The sequence below is a fragment of the Hylobates moloch genome, unplaced genomic scaffold (genome assembly GCF_009828535.3).
Source record: "Hylobates moloch isolate HMO894 unplaced genomic scaffold, HMol_V3 SCAFFOLD_14, whole genome shotgun sequence".
NCBI classification, from domain to species: domain Eukaryota; kingdom Metazoa; phylum Chordata; class Mammalia; order Primates; family Hylobatidae; genus Hylobates; species Hylobates moloch.
Genome location: NW_026652289.1, coordinates 100,542,495 through 100,554,922, shown reverse-complemented (window position 1 = coordinate 100,554,922; position 12,428 = coordinate 100,542,495). Strand labels below are relative to the sequence as shown.

The window sequence follows — 12,428 nt, the reverse complement described above, 5'->3', positions numbered from 1 at the left end:
TCATTCCTCCCTCCACCACATCCTACTAGATTATTCTGAAACAAACCAAGACATCACAATACCTTTTTTTAAATGTAAGAAATAGTTCCCCAAGATTTCTTCTTCTAAGTAACTGTGCTATAAAGATAAAAATAAAAAACAAAAGAAAATCTACCTGTTCCAATGTCATTACTAACACCAGAAAAAATATCATCTATATATTCAGGTAAGCCTTCTTCCTCCAGTTGCCCTTCAATTTTGCTAATTGTTTTTGCAAGGGAAAAGTCTGAGAAATCCTCTGGAATGGCAACATCGTCGGCAGTTTGGACATCAGAGTATTTCAATTTAACACTAAAAAATAAAAATTAAATACATATGTATGTATATACGTACATATGAACAAAATAGAAAGGTAGAAAGGATATATGCCTTTTACCCAAATAAGCAGATCAAAATTATTATAAATTTAAATTTATGATGAAATCTGTAATTGATATTTTTAAGGATTATATTACAAGAGACTACTATTACACATTTTAAATTTATGATGAAATCTACATATGATACTTTCAAGGACTGTATTACAAGAGACTTAGCAGATTTTTGGTTTTTATGAATCACATGACCACAGAGCTAGAGAAGGCTTTATCAGGCCAGATGTCTAGACTTTGCCTCCAAATAAGGCAATACCAAAACTAAGAGTACTGCACTTGGCCTCCTAGGTCAAATCCAGCCTATGGCTTTTAAATTTACATGCTTCTAGAGAAAAACTGTACAAACTGACATCATCCTGGCCATAATTCTACAAACAACAAAGAAAAATACACCTTGAGAAAGAATTACAGAGTGAAGAGCTAATAGCTCAATCAAACAACACTTTTGCCACCCGAAGAAATACATTCCTACCACGATCAACACTAACCAAAAAGTTGGATGTAATTTTTTTTTAATGAAATGGAGAAGACAGACAAAATAAAACTCATTTCTAAAGGCACCGAGGAATAGGCCAGGCCTAATTCATTGACACATCAACAAATTTATGGTTCTGAAAGCCAAGTTCACTTTTAAAACATAAACAAAGGCTTCAGAATTCTTTTCATTTTAATTTTTTGTGGGTACACAGTAGGTATACACATTTATGGGGTATATGAGATGTTTTGATACAGGAATGCAAGGTGAAATGAGCACATTATGGAGAAAGGGGTATCCATCCCCTCAGGCATTTATTGCTTGAGTTACAAACAATCTAATTACACTCTTTAAGTTATTTTAAAAATACAATTAAGTTATTATTGGCTATTGTCACCCTATTGTGCTATCAAATAGTAGGTCTTGATCTTCAGAATTCTATTTGAAAAATCAACTTTTTAAAAAAAAATGTGAAGTCTGAAAAGATAACCCTTTCCAGTTATATATGCATGTATGTGGCATGTATGTTCTTTTCTTCAATCTATTGTATAGTTATTTTTCTGTTCCTTATCACTTCACTCTATTTTTTCCATCCCTTTTATTAAAAAAAAAACAAAAAAGTTATTTAAACAATTAAAAGACACAAAAGTGAACAAAAATTTTTCCAGAATTACAATGCAATGATCAGCCTGGGTAAGTAATAGACAAATAAATTTAATAACTTACTGAAGATGGTTGGTGCAACCCAATCCTCCACCTTTTCTAGAAAGCATCCTATCCTAGGGAGCATCTTGGGTCCCTTTTTATGCTTGTAATACTAAGAACCGTCTTGAATTCTTTCTCACCCAAAACAACAAAATGTAAATTATAATTATATTATAGTCCTATTTAGAGCATGCCAAATCATTCTGTAGCTCAACAGACAAAATAATGTATGCACTTTGTCAAATACTAAAAAAATACACTATTGAGCCTATTTGGGAGAACTAGGCAGAGATTAAAAAAAAAAAAAAAAAAAACCTCAGTTGTAGACACAGTTCTAAGAGAATAACTCACTAGAAATAACATTTATAACAATTTTAGATTTAGCAATTTTGCTTAAGAGAACAATATAAAATATTTGTTAACTGCTGCAAAACATTTCTGAGTAGAAAATGTTCTAAATTACTGAATGTGGATAAGATATATGTGGTGTAACTTAATGTTTAGGGTGTAAAAAGATCTGGAAAAACAAACAGAGCTTAATAATTAAGAATAATGGTATTGTGAATTACAAAACTAAAAAAAAAAGAAATACTTTGAAAACTATACTATACCTTGAATTTGTTTTCCTTCCTTTATTTGCAGAGTGTAATTTGTTTTGAACCTTGTTTACAGGATCCATGTTTTTGGTCTTTGGCTACATGAAAAGCATTGAAAGTATTGATTAGAGTCTAATCATTTGCCAAAGAAAGCAATTCTGTAACACGTAGAGTTGCTATTTTGCTACACAGAAAAAGTGCTATTTTCATGGAATTACCAAAAATGTGTTTTCAAGAATATCAAAACTGTATAGCTGGAAAAGACCTAGATTACACCAAAACCAAGAAATTCAAGTATAAGGAAAATGAGTCCTAAAGATTCAACGGTATTCAGCTAGCCAATGGAATGTCATGAATAAATCTGGACGTTCCGACTCACAGAATTTAGTTCTCCTCACGAACCAATTATTCCCCAGACAGACCTTCCGTGGCCTTTAAGTATACAGTTCCCTTGGCTTAGGTCTCCATGGATGGGAAACATAGATCCCACTATGTTCTACACCTGGAAGAGTCATCTCTACATTGTAAATATTTAAATGAACAAACAAACTTTTCAAATCACCTTCTTTGTATATGAGTATCATTCTTTTTCAGGCCTTCTCTCTACTAGATTTAAGTTTCAGAAAAAAAAAATAAGCCTCAGTTTACAAAGTCATTTCACCTAGAATTTTTTCCACTATACCTCCAAATTATTCAGTGAAATTATGAGACAACAAAGGATTCCATTTATTTTATGAGTGACATTTCATAAATGCATCCCTCTGAGTATTAAGGTTTATATTCTATTTCTGCTGAGTCATACCCCTTCTCTGCTTTGTCTAAGAAAAGTCTAAAAAATAACCTGAGTTCTACAGAATATAATCGCATTCACAGAAAGTTAGATTTCATACCTTAGTTTCTGAATGAAGATGAACTATCCCTTCAGATGGTAACAGACCTCTACAGACCAAAAATAAACATTATACATTAATAATAGATGACACTGAGCTGAGACAATGAAATTCAACAATTATATTTGAAAGGGAAAATATTCAACAATCAAACAGACTTTGCTATAATTCTAGTTACCCACATGTTAATTTATTTTGAATGAGCACCATAAACAAGAAAAATGCTTTGGTTAAATAATTCACCTTTGAGAAGATACATTATAATGCCAATATTCTAGTAGGAAAATGTAGCAAAAATTTTAATGAATGGAAATCATAAAGAGTAATTGTGGGCTATCCACAGCAATTACCCATTTTACAAATGATTCACCACAGGGCTTTTTATTGTGAGCCCACTCAATGTTACTGTTCTTTTAATCCACTTAAAACACCTGGTCAGTGCCTGTTTTCCTCATTATACTGTGAACTCTAAGAGGGTGGAAATCGTGTCAGCCTTGTTCAATATTCTATGCCTAGTCAATTTAAAAGTTTATATGCCAGGTACTACTGGCATAAGTATTTGTTGAGTGCATGAATACATACACCTAAAATGCAATTCATTTTTATACACAAGGTTTTTCAAAATATATTTGTAGTTTCAAATAAGGAGTGTTTGTGGAGGTCTGCAAACTATGGCCCACAGGCTGAATCCACCCATTCATTCATTTATGTATTATCTATGGCTGTTTTCACACTACAACCTTAAAGTTAAGCAGGTACAACAGAGTATATGGCCCACAAATCTAAAAATATTTGCTATCTGCCCCTTTACAGAATAAGTTTGCCTAACCCATTGTCTTGGGCATTGTATTTATATCTCTGAAAACATACCATGTTAGCATCCATTATTGCTACAAAAAAACTCCACTATATCCCCTGAGAACTCCTAACCATTGGAGAGGACATAAAACTAAAATTATTTTCCATCAGATGCCTCCCACTTAGCTAGCCATGCATAAATTTTTTCATATTAAATACAAAGATATACTTAGATAAATAAACCTCTTAACTATTAGAAATACCTCTGGGAAGAAAAAAAGGCTTTCAAAATATGTTAAAAATTACAGAAACTAAATCATTCTCACAAATGACATGAAAATGTTTCCAAACGTCATACAAGTTTTAAGTGTCCTCTTTAATCTTCCTCATTTTAAATTAATGTTTGTCATTTCTTTAGTACATTTTCTGTACCTTTCATTCCATTCCCCCACACACATGCATACATATCAGCCAAAAGACATTTAAGGGTTATCTGTCTCCATCAGATTTCACAGCGATATTACTTTGCTAGTGTATTTCCATGAAAAATAAGCTATAATATGGTATTCTTACTTTTGTTTAACTCCATGAAATGTCTGTTTGTAATATGATGGAAATAACTCTATGGTAAACCATGCTTCAAGCATACTGGAGGTTATGTATACTACATTATTAGGAAATTAAACTCTGGTTTCCCATCACATTTTTTGACAGAGTCATCCTGGGTGTTGAAGACCTATTAAAATATATTCTTCCTAACTATAATTATTTAGGTGGAATATCATTGTTCCAACCTGAAATGAATGGTTTCTTTATAGAATTATCTCCTATATTCAGCAATTCCCCACTGATCACCAAATGCCATGTTTTACGTGGTAAAAGCCATCTGTTCAAACAGCAGCATTAAAAAAAAAACTGATAGGTAAACAGCGTCATCATCACAACATCATCATCTGTTGTTAGCATGATTTCAGTTCTTTAGTTTACTGGAGAAACATCATGTCTAATCTTATGTATAATCCAAATTTTGGAATTTTGATAACTTAAATATCTATTTTTCATACAATATCACAGTATTACATATAAAGATAAGTGGTTTCATGTTATATGTACACGTACATATGTATATCAAAATACAAAAATGTGTAATTGATGTACTTAAAAAATACTCAAAAGCAACACATATTAACTTCTTGGAAGCAAGATCAGGTCTGTTTACTCACCACTGTAATACCAGTAGCGAGACCTGGCACTAACAGTGTTCAAAAATTATTTTTTTCAGGTTTGAGATATAATTGATACATCACACAATATACTCTTTTTACATATACAGTTCAATACGTTTTAGCAAATGTATATGGTCACATAACCACCACAACCACCAAGACAGAGAGCATTTCCATCATCCCAAAAAGTTCCCTTGTGTTCCTTGGTAGTCCCCTAACCCCTACTCAAGCCCCAGACAATCACTTTGATTTCTCTCCCTAAAGCTCTGCCCTTTCCAGAGCATCAAATAAGTGAAAACATAGATTATGTATGTTTTTTAGCCCAGCTTCTTTCACTTAGCAACTATGTTGTTATTCTACTAGTAGTTCATGTCTTTTTAATGCCAAGTTGTATTCCATTGCATGGATATACCATCATTTGTTTATCCAGCCACCAATTGATAAATATTTTAATTATTTCCAGGTTTTGGTAATTATGAATAAAACTGATCTAAAAATTCACACGCAGGTTTCTTCGTGGATATATGTCTATATTTCTCTTGGGTAAATATCTAGGAAGGGAAATACTGGATCGAATGCAATAATTATTTTTGAATAAGTGAATAATGTCCCAATATTTCACATGAGCCAAATATACTGCCATGTCAGTAATAAACTTCTCTTTTGTCTCTAAACCCTGTAGGGCTATGCACCTCTTATAGCCTGCTTCTTGATCTTAGAATACTGGGAAGCGGGGTACCCATAGTTGTTTTAATATTTTAAAAGCCAGAAATAATTTTAGTCCATTCTTAGAGTTTGTTTGCTGATAAAACTTTCCCCCAAACTAGTGGGTTTCTTCCCTATTTAATTTCAGCCAGCTCTACAAGCCATTACATCACCTACAATTCTTTCCAAGACTAATTCTTTATTTATTTCTTCACCTGACCTCTCTTTCTCAATTTAAAAATGGGTTACTTTAACACTGTCAAGCTTCTAAGGAGAGACTATAACTTTAGTTAGGTCTTTGCCATGGGCCATTTTACCCAAATGAAAAGTTTCACTATGTGCCATTTAATCTGATCCTTGCCCTGAGGAGCCTTAATCCACTGAAAAATTTTATCAGTAGTCATAAAGTCCACATGTTTAGTCTGATATTTGTCCCAAGGTTGAATTTTGATAGGCTTTTGCTCCTTATAGATTTTCTCAATTTTACCTTGTAATTCTTGAGGTCTAAAACCAGCTTACTCCACAACTCCACAGTTACAACAAGGGTAATCAAGAGTGTGCTACTGGCATAATGACAACTATACAGATCAATGGAACAGATATGAAAGTCCAAAAATAAAACCATATATCTACAGTCAACTGATTTTTGACAAAAGTGCTAAGAACATTCAATGGGGAAAGAACAGTCTTCTCCACAAATAATGCTGAGACAAATGGCTATCCATGTGCAAAAGAATGGAGGTTGACTCTTATACCACATACAAAAATTAACTCAAAATGGATCAAAGAACCTGAATCTAAGAGTTAAAACCATAAAGCTCTTCAAAGAAATCATGGTTGTAAATCTTTATGACTCTGAATTAGATAATCAGGTATTCCCTTTTATTTCTGCTTGCAAATCAGCCAAATGTTTCCCAAAATTGTTTCTTTAACAGCACATACTGTTGATACTGTGTTTCAGCCTCTTTCCCCAGAGAACAAGTTCATTAGACACCTGTTGTGCCTCCCAATTTACCACAGATGACAGTTTTACTAAATTCATTGCCACTACGTAACATTAATCCTTTATCTTTTCAGCCTCCAATATCAGTTTCCTTGCTGGCTCCCACCTAAGTGCTAAGGTAATGCCACACTTCTGAATTTTTGTTATGCAGCATTCCATTCCCAATATCAATTTCAACATCAGCAAAGATAAGCGGGATAGTAACCTAAAAATTCCAGTAGCTTAACCCATTCAATGCAACAGTAGTGAGGAAGAAGGATCCTTTTTTTCCTACATGTTCCACACACGGTCACCCAGAGACCAGGCTAGGAGATTTTACCAATTGGAATTTTACTCATCTTCATGGCTGGAAAGTCATTTGGAGGTTCACACACCAGTTTTTGTCTGTTTTGGCTTGGAAGAGATTAACTAAACTTCTGTTCATAGCCCAATGACAACTGTAAGAGAGTTGGAATGTTTGGTGATCATCATTCCGTCTGCTACAATATGATTTCATAGTTTTATTCACACTGATTATATACTTTTCCTGTTTCCTCTCTAAAGTTTTTAAAATGAGGACAAGAATATACATTTCAAAATAATATTTTGAAAATTACATGAGATAAAGGGCTTGCACTGTGCCTGATTGGTATAAGCCCCCTATATTTACATTATTCCTCAAATTATAGATTTTTCAATGTTTGCATGCAAAAAGATCTTACATAAAGATCAATGTACATCATTTTAAAAAAAGGTGTTTGAGAATTTAAGTTGTTTACCTTAAACTGTAATCATCTTCGTCATCACATGATTTCATTTGTGTTGAAACAGGCCTAGATCGTACTTCTTGCCGATCTCTCTTAAATGAGTAAAGATAGGTCATATATCATATAGCAAAAAAACAAACCACTAAGATATATTAAAGTGCCTCTCTGAACCTTCATCGTTTCAGAATTGTCCAAGGTTTCCATAACATAAAGGAACAGAATTCTAAATGCTATAGTATGAAGATAAGGTCTATAAAACTAGTTGCACCTTTCATTTGTTCTGGGTTAAAAAATTCCATCCTAAGGGGAAAATGTAAGAATATCAAGGCCTTTACATAATATTTCTAACTCCAGTTTCCCCATCCCTTTAGAGTCTTCCAATTTATACAGCATACAATAGAAATTAGAAGGAGGCACAAGAAATTAAAAAAATAAATTCACTTAATGGGTAGAAAAATTTGTCTCAAATCAGGAGAAACTTCAATGTTGAGAAGACTGTGAAGATGCTAAAAGTAAGTATCGGGGTAAAGCTTTTGGCAAAGACACATCAAGAAATGAAAGTTAGGCAAGATGGTGGAACAGAAGGCTACACTATTCATACCCTCTGCAGGAACACCAAATTTTAACAACTACCTGCACACAAAAACACCATCACGAGAACCAAAAATCAGGTGAGCAATCACAGTTTTTAACTTCATATCATTGAAAGAGGCATTGAAGAAGGTTGGAGAGACTTAAATAGCTGACACCACCCCTCCCTGACTCACTCCTGCAGTGGCTGTGCAGCCTGAAGAGTCTGTGCACTTAGGGGAGGGACAGCACAGTGACTGCGCAACTGTACATTGAACTCAGTGCTGCCCTGTCAGAGTGGAGAGCAAAGTCATGCGGGGCTGAGACTTTGAGTACCCATGCATGGAGGAAGCATTTGGACCAGCTATAGCCAGAGGAAAATCGCCCATACCGTGGGTCAGAACTCCAGTTTGTCAGCCAATCTCACCACTACTGGCCAAAGTGCTCTGGGGTCCTAGGTAAACTTGAAGGGCAGTCTAGGATACAATGACTCCAATTTCTAGGCAAATCCTAGTGCTGGGCTTGGCTCAGAGCCAGAGGACTAGGGTGGCACCTAGGGAGACACCAACTGTGACCTAGGAAAACACCAACCAGGGCACTAAAGGATTGCTTACACCATGCCTTCCCCACACCAGGCAGTGCAGTTCACAGCAACAAAAGTGTCTCATTCCTTCTGTTTAAGGAGAGGAGAGCAAAGAGGATGTTATCTTGCATCTTGGATACCACCTCGGCCATGGAAGGCAGCTAATAGGGTGCCAGGCAGAGTCACGCAGCCACCATTACAAGCCCTAGCTCCTAAATGACATTTCTAGACACATCCTGGGCCAAGAGGGAACCTGCTGCCTTGAAGGGAAGGACCCAGTTCTGACAGCATTCATCACCTGCTGACTAAAGGGACCTTGGGCCCCAAATAACCAGCAGCAATACCAAGGTATTAATAGTAGGCCATGGGCCTTGGGCTTTGAGACATACTGACTTCAGGGGTGACCCAGCACATTCCCAGTAGTAGTCGCTAGAGTGAAAGACTCCTTCTGCTTGTGAAAGCAGAGGAAAAAGTAAAGGGGCCTTTGTCTTGCACCTTAAGTACTAGCACAGCCACAGCAGGGCAGAGCACCACGTGGACTCTTGGGGTGCCTGATTCCAGGATTTGACTCTTAGACAGCATTTCTAGATTTGCCCAGGGCCAGAGGGGAGCCCACTCTCTTGAAGGGTGAGTCCCAGGCCTGGCAACATTCACCACGACCTGACTGAAAAGCCCTTGGGCTTTAAGTGAACACTAGCAGTGGCCTGGCAGGACCCTGCTATGGACTGGTGGTGGTGGTGACAAGGAGAGGCTCTTCTGCCTGTGGAAAGGGGAGTGAGGAGCAGGAAGGACTTTATGTTGTAGTCTGAGTGCCAACTTAGCCACAAAACACTAGAACACCAAATCAATTTCTAAGATTTCTAACTTCAATCTCTGACTACCAGACAGCACCTCTGGACCCACCCTGAAGGGAAGGACACAAACCTGGCTGGCCTCATCACCTGCTGATTGTAGAGCTCTAAGGCCTTGAGTGAACATAGATGGTAGCCAGGTAGTGTTTATAGCAGGTTGTGGGCAAGATCCAGTACTGTTCTGGCTTCAGGTCTGACCCAGCACAATCCCAGTGGTGCTGGGCACAAGGGTGCTTGCATCATCACACCCCTAATTTCAGACAGCTCAGCACAGAGAGAAAGAGACTCCATTTGTTTGGGAGAAAATAAGGGAATAGAACAAGTCTCTGTCTGGTAACCCAGAGAATTCTTCCGAATCTTATCCAAGACCACCAAGGCCTCTACAAGTCTGCAAGAACCCTAGTGATATTGGGCAGGGGGCCCAAGTCCCTTTAAATAACTGGAAAGCCTTCTCAAGAAAGACTGGCACAAATAAACCCAGACTGTGAAGACTACAGTACTTAACTCTTCAATGCCTAGACACTGACAAACATCTACAAGTATCAAGATCATCCAGGAAAACATGACTTTGCCAAATGAGCTAAGTAAGACACCAGTGACCAATCCTGGAAAACCAGAGACATGTGACCTTTCAGACAGTGAATTCAAAATAGCTGTTTTGAGAAAGCTCAAAGAAACTCAAGTAACAGAAAAGGAATTCAAAATTCTATCAGATAAACTTAACAAAGAGATTGACATAATTAAAAAGAATCAAGGAGAAATTCTGGAGTTAAAAATGCAACTGACATACTGAAGGCTGCATCAGAGTCTCTTAATAGCAGAACTGATCAAGCAGAAGAATTAGTAATCTTGAAGACATGCTGTTTGAAAATACAAAGGAGACAAAAGAAAAAAGAATGAAGCATGCCTACAAGATCTAGAAAATAGGCTCAAAGGGGCAAATGTAAGAGTTACTGGCCTTAAAGAAGAGGCAGAAAGAGAGATAGAGGTAGAAAGTTTATTCTAAGGGATAATATCAGAGAACTTCCCAAACCTAGAGAAAGTTATCAGTGTTCAAGTAAAAGAAGATTATAGAACACCAAGCAGATTTAACCCAAAAAAGACTGCCTCAAGGCATTTCATAATCAAACTCCCAAAGGTCACGGATAAAGAAAGGATCCTAAAAACAGCAAGAAAAAAGAAACAAACAACATACAAAGAAGCTCCAGTACATCTAGCAGCAGACTTCTCAGTGGAAACCTTACAGACCAGGAGAGAGTGGCATGACATATTTAAAGTGCTGAAGAAAAAAACATATATTTTACCTTAGAACAGTATATCCACCAAAATATCCTTCAAACATGAAAGATAATAACAGACCTTCCCAGAAAAACAAAAGCTGAAGCATTCCATCAACACTAGACCTGTCCTACAAACAATGCTAAAGGCAGTTATTTAATCTAAAAGAAAAGGATGTTGATGAGCAAGAAGAAATCATCCGAAGGTACAAAACTCACTGGTAATAGTAAACATACAGAAAAACACAGAATATCGTAACACTGTAATTGAGTGTAAACTCCTCTTAAGTAGAAAGACTAAATGATGAGCCAATTAAAAGTAATAACTACAACAACTCTTTAAGACATAGTACAGTAAGACAGAAACAGTAACAACAAGTTAAAAACTAGGGAGATAAAAGTAAAGAGTAGAGTTTGTATTAGTTTTCTTTTTGCATGTCTGTTTATGCAATCAGTGTCAAGTTGTCATCAGCTTTAAACAATGGGTTATAAGACAGTATTTGCAAGCCTCACAGTAACCTCAAGCCAAAAAACAAACAATGACCACACAAAAAATAAAAATCAGGAAATTAAGTTATACCACAAGAGAAAATCACCTTCAGTAAAGGAAGACAGGAAGGAATACCACAAGACAACCAGAAAACAAATAATGAAATGGCAGGATTAAGGCCCTTATCAGGAATAACATTGAATGTAAATGGACTAAACTCTTCAATCAAAAGACGGACTGGTTTAATGGATGATAAAACAAGACCCCATGATCTGTGGCTTACAAAAAACATATTTTGGCCGGGCGCGGTGGCTCACGCTTGTAATCCCAGCACTTTGGGAGGCCGAGGCGGGCGGATCACGAGGTCAGGAGATCGAGACCATGGTGAAACCCCGTCTCTACTAAAAATACAAAAAATTAGCCGGGCGAGGTGGCGGGCGCCTGTAGTCCCAGCTACTCGGAGAGGCTGAGGCAGGAGAATGGCGTGAACCCGGGAGGCGGCGCTAGCAGTGAGCCGAGATCGCGCCACTGCACTCCAGCCTGGGTGACAGAGCGAGACTCCGTCTCAAAAAAAAAAAAAAAATATTTTACTTATAAAGATATATATATATATATAGACTGAAAATAAAAAGGGTAGAAAAAGATATTCTATACCAAAAAAAAAAAAAGCAGGAGAACCTATACTTAGACAAAATAGATTTCAAAACAAAAACTGTAAGCAGAGACAAAGAAGGTCATTATATAAGGCTAAAGAGGTCAATCCAGCAACAGGATATAATGATTGTATATATATGCCCACAACACTGGAGCACCCAGATACATAAAGCAAATATTATTCGAGCTAAAGAGAGGGCTAGACCACAATACAGTAATAGCTAGAGACTTCAACACCCACTTTTAGCACTGGACAGATCTCCCAGAAAGAAACTCAACAAACATCAGACTTAATCTGCACTACAGAACAAGTGTACCCAATAGACATTTACAGAACATTTCATCCAAAGACTACAGATACACATTATTCTCCTCAGCATGTATATCATTCTCAAGGACAGACCATATATTAGGTCACAAAACAAGCTGTAAAATATTTTAAAAAT

At 36.4% G+C, this 12,428-nt stretch overlaps 1 protein-coding gene across 6 annotated transcripts in view; it reads right to left on the bottom strand.

The window, feature by feature from the left end:
* TEX9 (testis expressed 9) overlaps positions 1–12,428 on the bottom strand; it is a 199,622-nt gene that overhangs the window by 42,472 nt on the left and 144,722 nt on the right. For 5 of the 6 annotated variants that reach the window (XM_058427956.1, XM_032174527.2, XM_032174525.2 and 2 more), the window contains 4 exons: positions 7,570–7,649; positions 3,080–3,128; positions 2,205–2,287; positions 155–330 (listed from right to left, as the gene is read on the bottom strand). In XM_058427956.1, the coding sequence (XP_058283939.1) occupies positions 155–330; positions 2,205–2,287; positions 3,080–3,128; positions 7,570–7,607 (346 nt within the window). In that variant the 5' untranslated portion in view covers positions 7,608–7,649. The remainder of the gene's footprint in view (positions 1–154; positions 331–2,204; positions 2,288–3,079; positions 3,129–7,569; positions 7,650–12,428) is intronic. The other variant, XM_058427959.1, reaches the window with a different exon arrangement.